Genomic DNA, 23,517 nt, shown 5'->3' on the forward strand with positions numbered 1-23,517 from the left:
ACATCCCAGGAGTAGACAACTGGGAAGCGGATTTTCTAAGTCGTCAGACTTTTCATCCGGGGGAGTGGGAACTCCACCCGGAGGTATTTGCCCAGCTGACTCAGCTATGGGACACTCCAGAATTGGATCTGATGGCGTCCCGTCAGAATGCCAAACTTCCTCTTTATGGGTCCAGGTCCCTGGATCCCCAGGCGGTGTTGATAGATGCTCTAGCAGCGCCTTGGTCCTTCAATCTGGCCTATCTGTTTCCACCGTTTCCTCTCCTTCCTCGTCTGGTTGCCAGAATCAAGCAGGAGAGGGCGTCAGTGATTCTAAAAGGCACCTGCGTGGCCACGCAGGACCTGGTATGCAGACCTAGTGGACATGTCATCCGTTCCACCATGGACTCTGCCAATGAGGCAGGACCTTCTACTTCAAGGTCCTTTCAAACATCCAAATCTAATTTCTCTGCGTCTGACTGGTTGGAGATTGAACGCCTAATTCTATCTAAGCGTGGTTTCTCTGAGTCGGGTATCGATACCCTGATTCAGGCTAGAAAGCCTGTCACCAGGAAAATCTACCATAAGAATTGGCGAAAATATCTTTGTTGGTGCGAATCCAAGGGTTACTCATGGAGTAAGATTAGGATTCCCAGGATTTTGTCTTTTCTCCAAGATGGATTGGAGAAAGGATTGTCAGCTAGTTCCTTAAAGGGACAGATATCTGCTTTGTCTATTCTTTTACACAAACGTCTGGCAGAGGTACCAGACGTTCAAGCGTTTACTCAGGCTAGTCAGAATCAAGCCTGTTTATAGACCTGTGGCTCCGCCATGGAGTCTGAATTTAGTCCTTTCAGTTCTGCAAGGGGTTCCGTTTGAACCTTTACATTCCATAGATATTAAGCTTTTATCTTGGAAAGTTTTGTTTTTGGTAGCTATCTCTTCTGCTTGAAGAGTTTCAGAGTTATCTGCTTTACAGTGTGACTCACCTTACTTGGTGTTCCATGCAGATAAGGTAGTTTTGCGTACCAAACCCGGTTTTCTTCCTAAGGTTGTGTCTAATAAGAATATTAACCAGGAAATTGTTGTTCCTTCTCTGTGTCCTAATCCTTCTTCGAAGAAGGAACGTTTGTTACACAATCTTGATGTGGTTCGTGCTTTAAAATTCTATTTACAAGCAACTAAGGATTTCAGACAAACAACTTCTTTGTTTATCTATTCTGGTAAGAGGAGAGGTCAGAAGGCGACTGCTACCTCTCTTTCCTTTTGGCTGAAAAGCATCATCCGTCTGGCCTATGAGACTGCTGGCCAGCAGCCTCCTGAAACAATTACTGCTCATTCTACCAGAGCAGTGGCTTCCACATGGGCTTTTAAAAATGAGGCTTCTGTTGAACAGATTTGTAAGGCAGCGACTTGGTCTTCACTGCATACTTTTGCCAAATTTTACAAATTCGATACTTTTGCTTCTTCGGAGGCTATTTTTGGGAGAAAGGTTTTACAAGCAGTGGTGCCTTCCGTTTAAGGTACCTGTCTTGTTCCCTCCCTTCATCCGTGTCCTAAAGCTTTGGTATTGGTATCCCACATATAAAGGATGAACCCGTGGACTGGATACACCTTACAAGAGAAAACAGAATTTATGCTTACCTGATAAATTTATTTCTCTTGTGGTGTATCCAGTCCACGGCCCGTCCTGGCTATTAGTCAGGTAGATTTTTAGTTTAAACTACAGTCACCACTGCACCCTATGGCTTCTCCTTTTTCTTCCTAACCTTCGGTCGAATGACTGGGGGGTGGAGCTAGAGGGGGAGCTATATGGACAGCTCTGCTGTTCTCTTGTGGTGTATCCAGTCCACGGCCCGTCCTGGCTATTAGTCAGGTAGATTTTTAGTTTAAACTACAGTCACCACTGCACCCTTTGGCTTCTCCTTTTTCTTCCTAACCTTCGGTCGAATGACTGGGGGGTGGAGCTAGAGGGGGAGCTATATGGACAGCTCTGCTGTGTGCTCTCTTTGCCACTTCCTGTTAGGAAGGAGAATATCCCACGAGTAAAGGATGAACCCGTGGACTGGATACACCACAAGAGAAAGTAGTTTATCAGGTAAGCATAAATTCTGTTTTTTCTTTGTTCTCTTGCTTTGTGTCCCTTTAAATTAAACCCTTATAAGTCACTGGTTTTGAAACCTGTCCTCAGACTTTCCTAACAGGCCATATTTTGGGGATATCTGAACTAGAGCTCAGGTGAAATAATCAGCAAGGTAATCCTGAAAATATGACCTTTTAGGGAGGCAAGTATTTAATGGAAATTCAAAGATGTAGACATGTCATGCTATAATCGGTGACTGCACAATATAGGTCTAGCTGTTCTGAAGCCATTGTGATGTGCAGTGTTATTTGTGCAAGGGACTTTTATTGCAATGCCAACAACACAACATTGTTTAGAATATATAGCTTGTTTTTTTTAAAATATCCCATAGTATTAACAAAAGAGCAAATGGCAATATATGTATAGTGATTGCTGCTAGTTATATGGATGAAACTTTGTCAGGAAGAGCTCATGTGAATAAGATATATATTTTATTGTGAATACATTTTTTAAAACCTGAAGTAAAATGTAGTGATTGTGAATTGGTGTATATTAGGCATGTGCATTAGTTCGTTATTTGGCATTTGTTGTGCAAACAAATTCAAAATAAGGCAGTGACATTTGGCTCCGGGTTTATAAGTGTTAAAGTGCAACACAAATATTTGGATTTTACACAGATATTTGTGTATTGCACTTTAACACTAATAAACCCAGCGCCACAAATAGCTAAATGGCGCTGCCCGCAGCCATATATGGCATTCATTGTGAAACAAATGCTGTATAATGAACTGATGCCTGGTTTATGTAATGCTCTACTCACAGTGATTTTCCGCAAAAATAAATAATGGTATTTGATTTTCTCTCACCCAATCATTGATTACACAGTTAGTTAGTGAACTACAGTTACTGACTTCTGCATAGTACTCAAATTATTTGCTGTGAATTCTCTAATGGGTAAAGTCAGTTGTCTCATTTCAGGGTTTCTCTGAGGGAGATATAATATTTACTTACTATAATACTAAAGATTGTTTTTCTTAACGGAAACTGCTTTTTTTTAAACAAAAATATATATTTATATTAATAAATGCATCATTTGTTTTTAAGGCAAATGTTATCTGCATAGTGTACGCTGTAAACAATAAGAACTCGATTGACAAGGTAAGAATTATTTTTTCACAATTACTCCAAAAAACATTGCAACCTCTTTGATCAATCTTTGTGATATGCACTTTTTATTGTGCATTAACTTTTTTTTTTTTTTTATTTATTAAACATTTTTATTATAAGCATAAGTTATCACAACTCTTTCAAACATTACAGATATGAAGTAAACACAAAAATCACAGGAATGACATCTCGCGTTATATTGAAATGACATGGATATTGCGTAACATAACCAGGCTTTCACCTCCATTCCTAACAGTTCTAAAGGTCAAACTATACCTGAGTGAGAGGTGAAATGAGGAGTGAGCAGGAGTGTTCACAGGTTGGGAGAGTCGTTGTCAGTTGGTAGGTTAAGGTTATGGCGTTTTCCGCCTTTTGATCTGCTTTTTAAAAGCGAAATTACGCTAGTAGTCGGTTATTATGTGGGTATTGCCTGCAGAAGCAGCTGAGCGGATGCGCGGGGCCGACAAGGGCCACCGCTCCAAAGGAGTGAAATCTAGATTCAGCCATCCTTGCACTGTCGCGGGCTAAAGTACCCCCCTCTGAGGGGGAAGGAGGTATTAGAAGGGGGGGGGAAGGGGCTCATTGAGTGGAGGGGGGGGGATGTACAGACCGTCCTGGTCCCGTATCAGGGGCCAGTGACACTGAGGGGCAGAAGATCCTAACGTTTAGCTCTGAGGCTCTGTAGGTAAGGTTCCCAGACAAGACAGAAAATTTCCGACTTGCGCCGGACTCTGTAGACAAAGTCTTCCATGGACTTGACATAATTTAGGTATTCCATTACACTCTGCCATTTCGGAGGGTGCACTTTTTTCCAGTTCCTGGCAATTGCCATTTTAACTGAGGTGAGTATGTATATAAGAAGGGTTCTCTTGTGCGGAGGCACTTTCTCCAAACCCAAGTGCAGAAGAGCCATTCCAGGGTCCTTTATCTCTGGAAGGCCCATCAAGCTACAGATCCTACTGGTCTTTCTCCAGAGTGACTTTAGGTTGGGACAAGTCCACCAGCTGTGCAGTGGGGTGCCAATGCCACCACAGTTTCTCCAACAGGAGGGGGAGTGATTAGGATAGAGGGTCTGCAGTCTGGTCGGGACCAGGTGCCACCTGGTGAGCATTTTAAAGTAGAGCTCGTACATCGTGGTGCAATGTAAAGCAGCCTTGGTCTTGGCGATGGCCAATGTCCATTTCTTAGGGGAGTATACCGTTTTTAGATCTGCCTCCCAGGAGAGCATGTGTCTCGTCTTAGGAATTGTGGGGGGAACCAGTAGGCATCGATAGTGTGCCGTGAGGGGTTTATAGGTCTGGAGGCCCGTTTTCCATCTAGATTCCCAAGCCGTAAGAGGCCGTGGGGCATCTCTCAGGAACCCCCACGCTTTTAGTAGAGATCTTAATCTTAGAAGTTCGAATTCCAAATGCCGCGGGACCTCAAAGTTTGCCACCATCTCGTCTTGCGTTAGAAGACGACCTTCTACATAAAAGTCACCTACTGTCAAAATCTCGACCTGCCGCCACCAGTTCAGTCTCATGTTGGGGAGGGTCTGAAGTATGGGGAGTACAGGCTGGATAGGAGAAGGATGGGGGGCGATCTGGGTGTGGTGTCGCAATTTATACCATAGCATTTGGCATCCTCTCACAATTGAGTTAGAGATGGTGTGTACGGTGGCAAGATGCGGGGGGAACCACAGCAAATCAGATAGATCTATATAAGCAGGTAGTGATGCCTGTTCCAGTTCCCTCCATCTCATGGGAGGGAGGTCTCGTCCCCAAGCTGAGACATGAGAGATCATTGCCGCCTCATAGTACATCTTCACGCTTGGCAATCCCAGCCCTCCCTGATCCAGGGGGGACTGTAAGATTGAGGCCGCGACTCTAGGTTTCTTGTTGTTCCAGACATATCTATTGAAAAGGGTCTGAAAATTTTTCAGAAGCTTTTCTGGGACTGGGAGGGGAATACATCGCATAATGTACGTTAGCTTGGGTAGTAGCATCATCTTCAGGGCTGCAATTCTACCCATCCAGGAGAGTTCGTCATATTTCTTTGCTCTCAGGTGTTTGTCAACTGCCTTCAGCAAGGTGTGGTAGTTCTCCTGGAGGACCGTCTCCTTGTCATGAGACAAGAAGACCCCAAGGTGCCGGATACCTCTAGTAGACCATTTGAAGGAGTATTGCTGTCGCAAAGCTCTCTGTTCTTGGTGATCAAGATGGATCGTGAACGCCTCCGTCTTGGCTACATTTATTTTGTAATTAGAGAGTACACCGAATCTTTCAATGAGAGCCATCAACGGTGGGAGCGATAGGGTCGGCTCAACAATGAAAAGTGTAAGGTCATCAGCGAATAATGCCACCTTTTGTACTGAATCATGTAGCAACAGGCCCTGGATTTGGGTGTCCTGCCTAATGGCTTCCGCTAATGGCTCCATAACCATCACAAAGAGGAGCGGTGACAGGGGACATCCCTGCCTCGTTCCATTCCGTATATGTATCCTAGGGGAGCAAAAACCTAGCCCCTTGACCACTGCTGTGGGAAGGGTATATAGGGCCTCAACTGCCTTACAAAATGAGTGCGGGATCCCAAATGTTCTCAGAGTTTCAAACATATATTCCCATCTCACCCTGTCGAACGCCTTTTCGGCATCTAATGACAGGGTGAGAAGGGGCAAGCCCATATCATGTGATTCAGCGAAGATGTTCAACAGTCTACGGGTATTGTCAGTGCCCTGTCTGCCTTGGACAAACCCGACTTGGTCTAGGTGGATTATAGAAGGGAGGTGTTTCCCCAGTCTTGTCGCAAGAACTTTAGAGTATATCTTGATGTCCACATTGATAAGGGAAATAGGTCTATAGCTCCCGCATTCCTTGGGGTCCTTCCCTTCTTTAGGGATGGTCATAATATTGGCCTCCAAGAATTCCCTTAACATCTTGCCTACTTTAGCCACATCGTTAAACAGTCGGAGTAGAAGAGGAGAAAGGAGAGAGGCAAAGGTTCTGTAGAAGAGAGTGGAGAAGCCATCCGGACCAGGGGCCTTGTGAGGTTTAAGGGACAGGATGGCCGCCTTCACTTCCTCTAAGGTAAATGGTCTGTCAAGGTCTTCAGCAGACTCCTCGCTCAGCTTTGGTAAACGCAACTTGGTTAAGAACTGCCCCAACTCCTCACCGCTCGTCGGTGGGTCGTTAGAACCGCTGTCTAGATCATAAAGGGCAGCATAATAGTCTGAGAAGGCTTGACCGATCTCCCTAGGAGAGTGGACCATGCCGCTGACAGAGTTGATGGTCGGGATCCTACTGGCAACCGCCCTATTACGAAGTTTGCGGGCCAAAAGCCTATCGGCTTTGTTCCCTTTGCTATAGTATATTTGTTTTAATTTGAATAGGTTGGTTTGCACTTTTAAAAGCTCTCGTTTGTTGATCTCAGACCTTATTACACCCACCTGGGTGGCAAGAGCGGGGTCTGGGGCTTTTTTGTTGGCCATCTCTAGGGGTCTCAGTTCGGCGTACAGTTTCGATAAGGGAATCTTATGAGCCGCTTTCCATTGGGCCTTTTTCTTTATGAAATGACCCCTCAGGTACGCTTTGAGGGTGGCCCAAACTATTTCGAGACCCAGTGTCGTTATGTGCCAAAAAGTCTAGGATGATTTCATTTAGGTGTGGAATCTCTGTTTCCGCGAGACACTGGTCTGGGAGTTTCCAGGACGGCCTACAGTCAGGGGACTGTAGGGTTGAGAGTTGGGCACTAACCATATCGTGGTCTGACCACGGACAGGACTTGATCTTTGACATAGCAAATTTCTCTAGTGTCCATGAGTCGCAGAGCAGATAATCCAACCGGGAGTATGAATTATGAGGTACCGAGTGGTGTGTGTAGTCTAGTTCGGTCGGAGCTAAGCATCTCCAGACATCAAACAGTCCAAATTGATACATTAGCCTACGGAAGGCCAATGACAGTGAAATTAGGTTACGGTCAGTTGGGTGGCTTGTGTTTTTTTTCTTGTCAAGCACTGGGTCCCAGACCAGATTCAGATCGCCCCCCACCAAGAGATGTCCTCTCTTGATGAGATCTAGCTTGTTTAAGAATTTTCGGAGAAAGGGGATCTGTCCCTTATTCGGGGCATAAATGGATGCCAACGTGTAGAGGGCACAAACTAGGATAAGGAATCTACCCTCAGGGTCTCGTTCAATATGGTCTATCCTACAACTGACATCACGGTGGATCACTATGGCTGCTCCTCTTTTCTTTTTCGTATAGGAGGCAGTTTCACAGATCGGGTACAAAGGGGAACTCCTGGGCTGTTTAGAGCCCCTTTCCCAGTGGGTCTCCTGCAGAAACATTAAGTGTATTTTGTGAGTGAATAGGTAGTTATACAGAAGACTCCTTTTAGCAGGCGTGTTAAGTCCCTGGACGTTCAAGGTGGCAGCCAAAATGGGAGCCATGTTGTGAGCGGATGCCTCCTAGGTAACAAGTGAGGACCTCAGTTGCGGGCAAGGGGATAGGTTTTAAGGTGGGTGGTGCAGGTAAGTGGGGGTAAGGGGATATGGGTGGGGAAAGGAGGGAGGCGGGTGTTGGGAGCACTTCAGGCCACGAACAGGATGTCTTGAGTTTCAGACGTTACTAGCGTATGTCGATGTGTATATATACACTATCACAATGAGTGATCTCGCAACTAACAGTTGGAGAGCACAACTATAGATGTGTGGGGGGGAGAGGCCGGCAGAAATAGCCGAGCCCCAGTCAGTCAGTTTAAAACGTGCAAGAATAAGAAGAGAGAGAGAGAGGGAAAAAGAGAGAAAAAGAAAACTCTCTCTCCCCCTCTCTCCCATCCCCAGTCCTTATTTTAATTATCTCGCTGTAAGCGAGAGTCTTATATTATATTACTGTAATGGACGCATATTGTTATCTCTGGTATAAGGCTAAGACAAAAATTGGGGTAAGGGAAGTCTAATCTCAGCTCTGCTAGAATGAAGGTTGGGGGAGAAAGTGAAAGACTCGTGTGTTAGTCTGTATTTAGGGTTCTCTGTCTATAGTATCCCCCCGAGGGAGGTTGTGTGCATACAAGGTGCTCTTGTGGGGCAAGGTATTCCAGGCCCCAAATTCCTGCTATTATGGACAGAGATATTAGAATGGACAGCCCAAAGCAATAAAAAAAAAAAAAAAAACAACCATAATCAACATCCTTATAAACAGACAATATATGATGGCTATCGTCAGTTCGCAAGGGCTAAACTTGGGAGGGGTGTCGACCTCGAACCTTAGGGCTATTTTCTCATGGAAATCTGACGGCCGCCAGGTTGAGAACTAATCTAATTCCTGATTGATCAGGTATAAGTGGGGGTGGCTGTTAATATAATTGGCATGAGATCGTCTCAATCAAGGGGGCATATATTCAAGGCGATAATGAACAGCTATAAATGGTGTACTTAACATTAGGGATATTGGTCACAAGTGGGGGTTGAAATGTGTGCAACTCCTGATGATAGCCATCTAAACTTTGTGAGGTATATACATAAATATCAGTTAGAACAGCAACAAAGTAAACAGTAACAACATGAATAAGAATAACAACCCATAATGATGACCATCAGCCCAAAAGGAGAAACTTGGGGATTGTATAATTCTATGACCTCAAGGATGCTATTTCATGGGAGATGAATGCCAAATAGATGTTCAAGTGACCCAACTCCTACCTATCCCAATAGGGAGAAAGATGACTGCTTCAGTGATTGTAGCTTAGAGGGGTATGGGTTTTCAAATATGTGTAGCATTTTTTAAATCTAAGGGGTATGGAACCGAAAGCAAGGGTGTAAAGCTATTTACGGCACACATTACCTCTTAGTTATTCTCTTAATTGGAGATTAAGGCAAGCCCAGCACTGGATGGTGCTCATCTAAACATTGGGGTAAAGAGGGGTAGGGATTTACTTTTTTTATCTTTTTAGTGCAGCCAGGGCATGCGCCCCTCTACGCAGTGGTCATCTAGGGAAAGCGCTAGAACATAACAAGCCACAAGCTGTAACATCACTTAACTGTCTTTGATAAGTTAGATAAGTACAATTACAAATAATTATAGGCATAAGGAGGTAGAGTAGGAAAAAGGGGGGGAAAGAGGGAGGAGGGAAGAAGAGTAGTGTAGAAAAGTGTAAAGAAGAAAGAGGAAAGAAACAGGAGAGGAGTGGAGGGAAAACAAGGGGGAGAGACAGCCAGAGAACATTAATGTAGAAAACATCCATTGTGTCCTAGCAGTCTCACCAATCTTCGTGTACCCTCGGTACACACGAGTCAGTCTCTGTAGAAGTAAAGAGTCTCTCAATTATAAGTCCCCAGTTGGAGAGATAACTATCAGCACATCAGAGCAATGACCAGGATGGAATGTCTCATGTGGGAGCGTCTCTAGTCTTTGATATTGAGGTATTCCTCTGGCCACTGCTGGGTCTCTGCGGAAGGGCGCCCCACTCAGGGGCAGATGCTCTCAGGCCTCTACCTGGTACAATTGCTTGGGGAGGTACCGGTAGGTCCTGTGATAGTAGACCCCATCTTTGGAGTAACTCCCTTGCCTGTTGGGGTGAGGATGCCGCATATTGCTGTCCATCTTTATTAATGTAGAGCTTAACAGGGAAGCCCCACCTGTATTTAATGCCTTTGTCCCTCAAGATTTTAGTGTAGGGTTGATAGTGTCTTCTTATCTGGAGGGTGTGGGGAGAGAGATCTTGGAATACCTGGATGTCAGCATATTGCTCCGGGAGTGACTTGTCACTTGCCAGGGTTCTCAGGAGTTTCTCTCGAAAAGTATAATAGTGTAGACGGGCTACCACATATCTTGGCTTATCGCCTTCGGCCGTCCTCGGCCTCAGGGCTCTATGGGCTCTGTCAAGGAGCATCTCTTTCTCAATCTCCGGACCAAGGACTGCGACAAAAAAATCTTGCAGGAATTTTTCAAGCTCCTGTGGGGGCACAGATTCAGGGATACCCTTCACCCTAATATTGTTGCGACGAGTCCTGTCTTCGAGGTCTGCAAGTTTGAGCTCCAGGTCAGTAATCTGTTCTGCAAGACTCTGTGAGTAATCTAAGAGGTTGCCATGATCTACTCTGAGGTCTTCCTGCTTGCGCTCCAGCGCATCAGTTCTTTCCCCTATTAGGGCTATGTCTCTTTTCAGATCAGCATGGCCCTTATCAAACTTCTTAGAGAGGGAGTCGTGATGCGAGGCCAAAAGCGACCTGATAGAGTCCATAATGTTGTTATCGGTGTCAGCATCTTGGTGTTGAAGACGGCCTGTGGCCTGGGTTAGTGTTGTTCTGATGCGAACATCGTTAAGGCTGCTTGTGTCCGAGGCATCCTCCTCCGAGCCAGATTGCTGTCTAGGTGTATGTTGGTTAAAGTGGTCGGCAACTGTTCTCTTCGGAGGTTTGTGGGAATTTTGTTTTCTTTTAAAGGCTTGCGGCATCTTGTGCTTTTGCAATTGTAGTGGCATGAGATATAGAGGACAAATAGTGGGAAAGAGTAAAGACTGTTTTGCACTATAAAGAAATCCGTTATAGGACCGACTGGGGCTATGGAATCATTGCGTAGAGCTATTACATTGTCTTCACGGTTTCTGGCATCTCCTGTGAATTGTGACTGAGCTAGCTAAGAACTGTGCCTTAAGATCTGAGAGCAGAAATAGTTTTCACTGAGGTGTATAGTCTAGTCTCTCCCCTGGGGGGTTGTCCCCTTAGGACGATGTGGGGTAAGGTATAGGGGTATGACCCGCAGGCAATCAGGGCCGGCGGGAAAGGGAGGGGAGAGACCGGTGAGGGAGCTGTGGTTAAAAGACAGAATTTGGGTATATAGTGTAGGCAGGTTGGAACTGTAGACATTAATCAGGGAGCAAAATTGTTGACGTTGAAGCTGCAGCTATGTAAAATTAATGCTGCCAGTTAAGCTGCGGAGCGTCTCTGTTAATCACCTAACACACACAGTCCCAGAGGATACCTTTAAAAGCACTGTAGAAATAAAAGTGAGGAGATTGCATGAGGCTCAAAGTGTTAATATTATTATCTCCCGTTATAATCTGTTATATCTCTAGCCCCCTCAATACTGTGATCTGTGCATTAACTTTTTATTATTGACATATTTAGTTATGTTTTTCTCTATTGTAATAAACCCTGGAAAGTTATTCATCTAATTAAGTAAATATTTTCTTTAAATTTCCAATTTGTTACAGGGACATTAAAATCCAAATTAAACTGTTATGATAGAAATAGATTCAGGAGCATGCATGTGTGTTTATTAAGATGCTGTCATGGAAAGGAGCTAAGTTTCAACAACGATGCCAAGATAACAAGGACAATATGTAAATTTGATAATGTAATTTTTTTTAGAAATGTGAAAAAAAATGTACACTTTGAGCCTTGACACTTTCATTTTGACCTATTTCTTTAAAGGGTTTTTGTAGTTGAAAATGACATGCTCTTATTTGAAAAGGTACTTTACCTATGTGTTTAACCCCTTTGTGGAGGTTAAACATAGAGGTTGTAGGGCCTCAAGTCTTAAAATTACATACTCTAAAGGTTTAATTTTTTTTAAAATATATTTGCCCTTTAAACTGATTTGCTTGAGCAGTATATTTTTACTGTTATAAAACAAACTGAGTAATATCAAATTTTTTTACAGTTTCGAGAACATTTGTCCTAACATGTTAAAAGATTTGTAGTTACATCATTCTCATCTTTTTAATGAAAAACCGGAGAAATAAGAGCAGTGTTCAAAGTACACATCTTATTACTATACCGCAATCTCTTAGGCCTAGATTTAGAGTTCGGCGGTAAAAGGGCTGTTAACGCTCCGCGGGTTTTTTTCTGGCCGCACCATAAATTTAACTCTGGTATCGAGAGTTCAAACAAATGCTGCGTTAGGCTCCAAAAAAGGAGCGTAGAGCATTTTTACCGCAAATGCAACTCTCGATACCAGAGTTGCTTACGGACGCGGCCGGCATCAAAAACGTGCTCGTGCACGATTCTCCCATAGGAAACAATGGGGCTGTTTGAGCTGAAAAAAAACCTAACACCTGCAAAAAAGCAGCGTTCAGCTCCTAACGCAGCCCCATTGTTTCCTATGGGGAAACACCTCCTAAGTCTGCACCTAACACCCTAACATGTACCCCGAGTCTAAACACCCCTAACCTTACACTTATTAACCCCTAATCTGCCGCCCCCGCTATCGCTGACCCCTGCATTACACTTTTAACCCCTAATCTGCCGCTCCGTAAACCGCCGCCACCTACGTTATCCCTATGTACCCCTAATCTGCTGCCCTAACATCGCCGACCCCTATGTTATATTTATTAACCCCTAATCTGCCCCCCACAACGTCGCCGACACCTACCTACACTTATTAACCCCTAATCTGCCGAGCGGACCTGAGCGCTACTATAATAAAGTTATTAACCCCTAATCCGCCTCACTAACCCTATCATAAATAGTATTAACCCCTAATCTGCCCTCCCTAACATCGCCGACACCTACCTTCAATTATTAACCCCTAATCTGCCGACCGGAGCTCACCGCTATTCTAATAAATGTATTAACCCCTAAAGCTAAGTCTAACCCTAACACTAACACCCCCCTAAGTTAAATATAATTTTTATCTAACGAAATAAATTAACTCTTATTAAATAAATAATTCCTATTTAAAGCTAAATACTTACCTGTAAAATAAATCCTAATATAGCTACAATATAAATTATAATTATATTATACCTATTTTAGAATTAATATTTATTTTACAGGCAACTTTGTAATTATTTTAACCAGGTACAATAGCTATTAAATAGTTAAGAACTATTTAATAGTTACCTAGTTAAAATAATTACAAATTTACCTGTAAAATAAATCCTAACCTAAGATATAATTAAACCTAACACTACCCTATCAATAAAATAATTAAATAAACTACCTACAATTACCTACAATTAACCTAACACTACACTATCAATAAATTAATTAAACACAATTGCTACAAATAAATAAAATTAAATAAACTATCTAAAGTACAAAAAATAAAAAAGAACTAAGTTACAGAAAATAATAAAATATTTACAAACATAAGAAAAATATTACAACAATTTTAAACTAATTACACCTACTCTAAGCCCCCTAATAAAATAACAAAGCCCCCCAAAATAAAAAATTCCCTACCCTATTCTAAAATACAAATATTACAAGCTCTTTTACCTTACCAGCCCTGAACAGGGCCCTTTGCGGGGCATGCCCCAAGAATTTCAGCTCTTTTGCCTGTAAAAAAAAACATACTATACCCCCCCCCCAACATTACAACCCACCACCCACATACCCCTAATCTAACCCAAACCCCCCTTAAATAAACCTAACACTACCCCCCTGATGATCTTCCTACCTTGTCTTCACCATGCCAGGTTCACCGATCCGTCCTGGCTCCAAGATCTTCATCCAACCCAAGCGGGGGCTAGACATCCACTGAAGAAGTCCAGAAGAGGGTCCAAAGTCTTCCTCCTATCCGGCAAGAAGAGGACATCCGGACCGGCAAACATCTTCTCCAAGCGGCATCTTCTATCTTCTTCCATCCGATGACGACCGGCTCCATCTTGAAGACCTCCAGCGCGGATCCATCCTCTTCTTCCGACGACTAGACGACGAATGACGGTTCCTTTAAGGGACGTCATCCAAGATGGCGTCCCTCGAATTCCGATTGGCTGATAGGATTCTATCAGCCAATCGGAATTAAGGTAGGAATTTTCTGATTGGCTGATGGAATCAGCCAATCAGAATATAGTTCAATCCGATTGGCTGATCCAATCAGCCAATCAGATTGAGCTCGCATTCTATTGGCTGTTCCGATCAGCCAATAGAATGCGAGCTCAATCTGATTGGCTGATTGGATCAGCCAATCGGATTGAACTATATTCTGATTGGCTGATTCCATCAGCCAATCAGAAAATTCCTACCTTAATTCCGATTGGCTGATAGAATCCTATCAGCCAATCGGAATTCGAGGGACGCCATCTTGGATGACGTCCCTTAAAGGAACCGTCATTCGTCGTCTAGTCGTCGGAAGAAGAGGATGGATCCGCGCTGGAGGTCTTCAAGATGGAGCCGGTCGTCATCGGATGGAAGAAGATAGAAGATGCCGCTTGGAGAAGATGTTTGCCGGTCCGGATGTCCTCTTCTTGCCGGATAGGAGGAAGACTTTGGACCCTCTTCTGGACTTCTTCAGTGGATGTCTAGCCCCCGCTTGGGTTGGATGAAGATCTTGGAGCCAGGACGGATCGGTGAACCTGGCATGGTGAAGACAAGGTAGGAAGATCATCAGGGGGGTAGTGTTAGGTTTATTTAAGGGGGGTTTGGGTTAGATTAGGGGTATGTGGGTGGTGGGTTGTAATGTTGGGGGGGGGGTATAGTATGTTTTTTTTTACAGGCAAAAGAGCTGAAATTCTTGGGGCATGCCCCGCAAAGGGCCCTGTTCAGGGCTGGTAAGGTAAAAGAGCTTGTAATATTTGTATTTTAGAATAGGGTAGGGAATTTTTTATTTTGGGGGGCTTTGTTATTTTATTAGGGGGCTTAGAGTAGGTGTAATTAGTTTAAAATTGTTGTAATATTTTTCTTATGTTTGTAAATATTTTATTATTTTCTGTAACTTAGTTCTTTTTTATTTTTTGTACTTTAGATAGTTTATTTAATTTTATTTATTTGTAGCAATTGTGTTTAATTAATTTATTGATAGTGTAGTGTTAGGTTAATTGTAGGTAATTGTAGGTAGTTTATTTAATTATTTTATTGATAGGGTAGTGTTAGGTTTAATTATATCTTAGGTTAGGATTTATTTTACAGGTAAATTTGTAATTATTTTAACTAGGTAACTATTAAATAGTTCTTAACTATTTAATAGCTATTGTACCTGGTTAAAATAATTACAAAGTTGCCTGTAAAATAAATATTAATCCTAAAATAGCTATAATATAATTATAATTTATATTGTAGCTATATTAGGATGTATTTTACAGGTAAGTATTTAGCTTTAAATAGGAATTATTTATTTAATAAGAGTTAATTTATTTCGTTAGATAAAAATTATATTTAACTTAGGGGGGTGTTAGTGTTAGGGTTAGACTTAGCTTTAGGGGTTAATACATTTATTAGAATAGCGGTGAGCTCCGGTCGGCAGATTAGGGGTTAATAATTGAAGGTAGGTGTCGGCGATGTTAGGGAGGGCAGATTAGGGGTTAATACTATTTATGATAGGGTTAGTGAGGCGGATTAGGGGTTAATAACTTTATTATAGTAGCGCTCAGGTCCGCTCGGCAGATTAGGGGTTAATAAGTGTAGGTAGGTGTCGGCGACGTTGTGGGGGGCAGATTAGGGGTTAATAAATATAACATAGGGGTCGGCGATGTTAGGGGTAGCAGATTAGGGGTACATAGGGATAACGTAGGTGGCGGCGATTTGCGGTCGGAAGATTAGGGGTTAATTATTTTAAGTAGCTTGCGGCGACGTTGTGGGGGGCAAGTTAGGGGTTAATAGATATAATACAGGGGTCGGCGGTGTTAGGGGCAGCAGATTAGGGGTACATAAGTATAACGTAGGTGGCGGTCGGCAGATTAGGGGTTAAAAATTTTAATCGAGTGGCGGCGATGTGGGGGGACCTCGGTTTAGGGGTACATAGGTAGTTTATGGGTGTTAGTGTACTTTAGGGTACAGTAGTTAAGAGCTTTATAAACCGGCGTTAGCCAGAAAGCTCTTAACTCCTGCTATTTTCAGGCGGCTGGAATCTTGTCGTTAGAGCTCTAACGCTCACTGCAGAAACGACTCTAAATACCAGCGTTAGAAAGATCCCATTGAAAAGATAGGCTACGCAAATGGCGTAGGGGGATCTGCGGTATGGAAAAGTCGCGGCTGAAAAGTGAGCGTTAGACCCTTTAATCACTGACTCCAAATACCAGCGGGCGCCCAAAACCAGCGTTAGGAGCCTCTAACGCTGGTTTTGACGGCTACCGCCGAACTCTAAATCTAGGCCTTAGTGACCATTGACTGGTTCACACACACGGATTCATTACAGACACTGAGTTTGGTATCTAGTTTAATGTCATTATTCACTTTTGGACACATTCGCACATTGGACATTTGCTGTATTTATGGATCCATTCGTTTGATTTGTTTTAACTAAGTTAAAAACTTTAGTTTTTTTTTTTTAATGTATGCATATGGTTTGCGTATTATTATTTACAATTTTTGCATTTTTAATCTTACATATGATCTTTTTTCTTCTTAATAAATATATGTTTGAAGATTGATATTATATCCACATTATCACTGGATGTTTATTTAAGCTCATACACTTTGCATATTATGTATTTTATTTGGGTTTAAGCCAGACAAGCGCTCTCTACATCTGTTTGTTGTTAGCATTGTCATGTTTTCAATATTTTCAGGGGGGATATGCTTTTTTTAGAGATCTTACCCAGATAGCGCCCTAAGGGACAGATTACAAGTGGAGCGCTAAATATTGATTTAAAAAACAAACAAACGATATTTGCGCTCCACTGTGTAATACCAGCGCACGCTAAAAATGTGTGGTGGTATTACAAGTTAACACAAGACCCGATTCCAGAACCTAAGCGCAGCGAAGGGGGTAAGTAGCGCAGCGATTGCAGCATTTGTAAATATATATGTGTATGCTGATATACAGCTGTGTGTGTGTGTGTATATATATATATATATATATATATATATATATATATATATATATATATATATATATACACATAAATAAATATGTATATAAGCATATAGATATATATTTACTGGGAACACACAGTTCCCATAGACCTCAATGTAAAGGCACTTTCCAGTGCCGTTTTTTTTTTCTATCACCCCACTCCCACCAACTTTAGACCCCAAAACTGCCTAGTGCAGTTGTTTTTTATTAATAAAAATGCTTAATTTTTTTTAATAAAAAACTAAAATGCCCTCTATTTTGAGGGCATTTGGAGCACTTTCAGAAAATTAACCAGAGATTGGATCTCTGGCTAATTTTCTGAGTGCTATTTGCTACAGCGCGCTTGCGGTAGCAATAACCAGCCACTTGTAATGGCTGGTAATTACGATAATTTAGCGCTAAATTTAGCCCTAAATAGAAGTTTGTTTCTAGATGTATTATCTACTAATATCAATTTAGATTTGAAATGTTTCCCTTTTTTGTTGCAGACAAAGCAGCCATAATTACTTCCCATATAGTTGATCTAATAAGCATACCTACTATAAGATATTCTTGTACCATATCAGTTATGTTCTCTAAAGCTAAACTTTTCATTTGTTTTTAACCTCAGGTCACCAACCATTGGATCCCTTTAATTAATGAACGAACAGACAAAGACAGCAGGTAATGTGACTACTGACATTTTCTTGCCTGTTTAAAGGGACATTAAACTGCTGGACACAACCTAAACAGAATAGTTACTACTCACAATGCTATTATTTTGCTGCCTGTGCCTGCAGCTCTTTTCAGATTCAGGTTCCACAGTTTTATACTCGGCACCCCCATCTTGTAGCTCACATATTCTTGCACGCTGAAACAGGAGTGGGGAACATTCATACATCAGTGATGTCGCCAACTTTTTCACCCATGTATTGTGCACATTGGGTTAGCTTTTCATAGACCGTTTTAAATTTACAAAACATATACAAAGAATGCCACATAAATAATCTAGAGTAATGCAGCCATTAAAAAATAAGAAGCTTACACCCGAATTACACAGTACAGTTATCAAAAAGCTGGCAACATCACTACCTAATAACGCAGATCTTATTTTGTTATTTTCATTTAATTACCTGAAAAATATGAAATACAATTTGTATTTTCATGGCCCCAAACAATTGCAATTTTAAGCAACTTTCCAATTTTGCATAGTTCCGTTTGGTATCCCTTGTTAAACAGTAACCCTAGGTGAGCTCAGGAGCGTGCATATATCTTTAGCCATCTTGCAGCAGTGTTTGCCACAATATTTATAGCAATCTTATGCATAGTTGCAAACTCTGCTGCTGCAGAGTGTATGTAGCATTATTTGTCAGCATTATTTATAGCTATGTATAACATTGCTATTAATATTGTTGCAAACACTGCTGCCAGATGACTGACACGTGCACGCTCCTGACCTCACCTAGGGTTACTGTTTAACAAAGGCTATGAAGAAAACTAAGAAAAATTGATGATAGAGGCAAATTGGAAAGTTGTTTAGAATTGTATGCTCTATCCAATCCATTTAAGTTTAATTTTGACTTCACTGTCCCTTAAACAAAATATCATGAACTGTAAATTGCAGAGCATTTAAATATTAAAATATTTTTTTGTTGTATTAGATAGAATATTTTATTGAAATAATATTCTACCTACTTAGAAGAACAGTGATGTTTTTTCCTAAGTGCCATCTAGCAGTTTTTTAGAGAGGAGTATTGTGACTGAAATCTTTATACCTGAACAATACAAAAAAAGAATTTGCTGTCCTATAAGTAGTTAGTTTATGTCACAAACACCTTCTGGATTTAACCAGCAGTTTCAAATTGTTTTCCTACAATGTCCATTTTTTTTTAGAACAGGATATTCTTGTAGCTCAAGAATTCTGTTTTATACATGATGTGAATTTGCAGACGTATCAAACTGTTTGACCAGGATCACTTCCTGGCCAGTTGTTTTCAACTAATATGGGCACTTTAGTAGATAGTGTAAAAATTGCACCCTTGATTGTTTGATTTTCTTTACAAGCCCCCGACTATAAATAAAAGTTGCATTTTTATTTTTTTAGGGTACCGCTGATATTGGTGGGGAACAAATCTGATCTCTTGGAGTACAGTAGCATGGAAACTATCCTTCCAATAATGAACCAGTACTCTGAGATTGAAACATGTGTAGAGGTATGTTCCAGGAAAGTCCCTGTGTTTTCTAGGACTTGCATGGGATATCTGCAGTGATTTTAATGTTAATTTTGTCAAATTAACATATTGGTACCATTTTGTGACAACTTTCTTTATCCACTTTTAATACAAATATTAAATTAAAAGAACACTCAAGTCAAAATAAACTTTTATGATTCAGAAAAAGCATGCAGTTTTAAGACACTTTCCAATTTACTTCCATTCTCAAATTTTTTATATGCACACTTTCTGGGGAACAAGATACTACTGAGCATGTGCACAAGCTCACAGGGTATACGTATACTAGTCTGTGATTGGCTGATGTCACATGATACTGGGGGACGGAAAATGTGAGAAAAAATAAATCTGCTGCTCAATTAAAATTCAGAATAAGTTCTATAGCATTTTATTTTTAGTATGTACTTGTTATCTAATTCTACTGCATTGAGTGGTCCTTTAAGGTTGACATTACTCAAGTTTTACAAGCTCCTTCGGCCTTGGAACAAGACCATAGTGTTGATCTATGTAAAGTGAAGGTGTTGCAAACCTGGGACATAAATATAAAAAAAAAAGCCTGCCAATTATATGCAGATTTTGAAAAATGTTTTTAAATTATATTAGTTGTTACAAATATTAAAATAATAAATGTAAAGCTTTTAGTTTTCACATTATCATCTAGGTTTCCTAGCATGTTACCGTATCTATTTCCTATCTTGATGTCAGTTACAGAAAGTTATGAATGTGCTGTTAGAATAACAAACTCATAGGGTTTAATGCTCCTTCAAATGCATATTTTTCCAGATGTTTTATAATTTGGGAATACAGAAAAAAATCTGCTTGGCTTGAATTTCAAGTAAAATTTTCAGTCCCTGCAAATCCTATGCACATTTTTTGTGACATGCTGAGCAAAACTTTATTAATACTCACCAGGAAACTAAGAAAATAGGTTTCTTCCCTGACTTTTTTAAATATATTTAATTGCGCTAGCGACGGTCAGCTTTATACAAAATACATGTTTTAAAATTGGCACTTTATCAGCAGGATTTGGGAAATCAAGAGTTAAAAAGGATACTAAACCCAATTTTTTTCTTTCATGATTCAGATAGAGCATGCAATTTTAAGCAACTTTCTAATTTACTCCTATTATCAATTTTCTTCTTTCTCTTGCTATCTTTATTTGAAATAGAAGGCATCTAAGCTAAGTAACCAGCCAATTTTTTGTTCAGCACGCTGGACAGCACTTGTTTAATGATGGGTGCATTTAGCCACCAATCAGCAAGCACAACCCATGTTGTGAACCAAAAATGGGCCGGCTTCTAAACTTACATTCTTGCTTTTCAAATAAAGATAGCAAGAGAATGAAGAAAATTTGATAAAAAGAGTAAATTAGAAAGTTGCTTAAAATTACATGTTCTATCTGAATTATTAAAAAATTGTGGGTTCAGTGTCCCTTTAAAGGGACAGTCTAGTCAAAATGAAAGGTCCAGTCAACACAGTAGATTTGCATAATCAACAAATGCAAGATAACAAGACAATGCAATAGCACTTAGTCTGAACTTCAAATGAGTAGTAGATTTTTTTTATGACAATTTTAAAAGTTGTCTTTTTCCACTCCCCCTGTACCATGTGACAGCTATCAGCCAATCACAAATGCATATACGTACCATGTGACAGCCATCAGCCATTCACAAATGCATACACACTTATTCTTGCACATGCTCAGTAGGAGCTGGTGACTCAAAAAGTTTAAATATAAAAAGACTGTGCACATTTTGTTAATGGAAGTAAATTGGAAAGTTGTTTAAAATTGCATGCTCTATCTGAATAATGAAAGTTTAATTTTGATTGAGTGTCCCTTTAAACTTTCATGATTTAGATAGGGCATGTAATTTTAAACAACTTTCCAATTTACTTTTATCATCAAATTTGCTTTGTTCTCTTGGTATTCTTTGTTATTCGCATATGCAAACCAGTGGCAGCTGGTGAATTTTAAAGATGGTGGGGCACTAGACCCCACCCCTTGAAATAAAGACCCGTCCCCAGATGGCTCCTCTCACATCACTACTAATATTTATATATATATATATATATATATATATATATATATATATATATATATATATATACACACATACACACACACACACACACACACACACACACACACACACATACACACACACAGAATAAGCTTGGGGACAGATAGGAGACAGAATTTAGCGATGCTTTGAAACGTGTAAATAATAAACATAAGGCTATTTTACTTATTGTCCCACAGTTACATTTAAAGTGTGTGTATTTTTGAGCAGATGCATATAGGTGCGCTGAGTGCAGGCTCATGAGAGTGAACGAGTGGAAATCCAATCAGAGAATAGAAGCCCCATGCCACTCATGCTCTCAACCAATCAGTGTTTAAAAGACCATCTGTGCTTAGGCGTCCGTATGTAAGGTAAATCGGTCATGTGAGAAAAGGGGCACATGTCAAAAATGCCCTGATTCTGGTTTATGAGTCTGACAGTGCTTTTATGATAAGTAAAGCTTTTTATAATTATTAGACTGTACCTTTAACCACTTCAAAACCCTGGTGAGATTAGACATGCACGTTCATTGAATTGTTTGCTTAATGAATGACAAATATGGTCGTGGGAAGCGGCATTCAGCTCTTTTCAAGCCTGATTTTATTTATTTTTTTGTGTGAAAATGCAACACATCTGTTCAAATCCATCGTTATGTGTAGCACTTTCACACTAATAAATCCAGTGCTGAAAAGAGTCATATTCAGCATTTGTTTAGCAAAGTATGAGTATGTTTATCTTCTTGCCCTTTTAGTATGAGCATGTTTATCTCCTCTCCATTATTTGTGGTGACTTAGGGATAGATGTAAATAATTTTATCTGCACTAAGTAATTCCTATGTAGTATGGAGCCAAACTGCATTATAGTTAAAGGGACAGTAAACACCTTATGTAATTAGAATACATTTATGTTGTGTTGCCAAACTCCAACCACCATTTGCTATTAGTTAAAACCAATTAGTGACAGATATGTAGCAGGGTTATAGCCTTGAGGAGTCAGAAGTGGGCATTTCAAGGTCTGATGGTTAGAAATTGCTCTATTTTCAGAGCTAAATTACATGAGAATGGGCTAAATAAATAATGAAAATATATTGTAAAGTTGTTTCATTAGGCATAACTAAACTTATCATATAAAAAAGTTGTTCACTATCCTTTTAAGCACAAAGTCTGAGATCCTGGCTTTATACGAAGAGCTAAAACCTTTTCAGAAATGTTTTGCCGAAGATGCAAGAAAAACAAAGTAATAAATGTGTATTGCTTAGTTCAGGGCTCAACAAACCCAGGAGCCTGGTAGTAACTGGCTCCTAAATTTTTTCCCCAGGCTCCTAACTTTTTGGGTTATTCTCCATATATCTGTTTATTACAAATACTACTGTCTGGCGCATAAAAGTGTGCCTGGCTCATACATTTTAAACTGATTTGTCGACTCCTGGCTTAGTTGTTTTATTCTATTTTCATTAATTAAACATTTCATGTTGGATTCCATTTTGTATCTTTTAAATAGTTCCTCTAATCTCTTGGAACTTCAGTAGTTGTACGCAGCTGATAACAAACATTTTCTTGTTGCCAGGAATGTAGCTATGTTAATTGGTAGAGTCTTTAACTCATGTGAAAGGACAAATGCAGTATATACCGTACAGATGTGGTAGGCAGTAGTGAGGGGAAAACATATATAATTTAGCAATAAAATCTTCAACTTTTTACGTAAATGAAAGTCTAAAGGCCACCAAACTCAATGCATTAATGCTGGAGACTTTTGATAAATTTCTGTTGCCTAGAAAATATGGTCACCTATGGAGAGATGAGCTAAGCTTTAGTTTTAGTTGATGCACCTGATTGGGTCCCCCCCCCCCCCCAGAGATAAAAACTATTACTTTCTTATACACTAAACATGACACACAGGCTCTTTTTATGGGGTTGGAGTATGAAATATTAACTGATTTAAATAGTAATAGCCCCTTGACTTAAAGAAAAAAAATGTTGAAGCTTTCTTTGGAAGCCAAATGATTAATACCAAATATAGCAGTGTAATAGTCACATTTTATAGTTTTAGAAAATACATATTATTGTCCAACACTCACACTGTTCCTAAAAGCAGATCATTTAAACAATGCAGTAGACTACTGAGTAGTCCGTTTTTTGAATGGGTGGCTTTTAGAATTCTTATTCTTATTTTTTTAGTCTTTCTCAAAATAGATATATGCCTGGCTATAGAGTCTGAACATAAATTACTGTTGAATTTGACTTTAAAATGTTTGTCTCTTCCATGCCCCTTTAAGAAGTTTATTTCTAGTTCAGAAGCATGGCAAT

At 40.4% G+C, this 23,517-nt stretch overlaps 1 protein-coding gene across 3 annotated transcripts in view; it reads left to right on the forward strand.

The window, feature by feature from the left end:
• The window catches only part of RHOT1 (ras homolog family member T1), a 241,997-nt gene that overhangs the window by 14,198 nt on the left and 204,282 nt on the right, over window positions 1–23,517 (forward strand). For all 3 annotated transcript variants that reach the window (XM_053707478.1, XM_053707488.1, XM_053707494.1), the window contains exons 5-7: window positions 3,166–3,219; window positions 17,552–17,604; window positions 19,025–19,133. In XM_053707478.1, coding sequence (XP_053563453.1) covers window positions 3,166–3,219; window positions 17,552–17,604; window positions 19,025–19,133 — 216 coding nt within the window. The remainder of the gene's footprint in view (window positions 1–3,165; window positions 3,220–17,551; window positions 17,605–19,024; window positions 19,134–23,517) is intronic.

Source organism: Bombina bombina, chromosome 1, assembly GCF_027579735.1.
Source record: "Bombina bombina isolate aBomBom1 chromosome 1, aBomBom1.pri, whole genome shotgun sequence".
Classification (NCBI taxonomy): domain Eukaryota; kingdom Metazoa; phylum Chordata; class Amphibia; order Anura; family Bombinatoridae; genus Bombina; species Bombina bombina.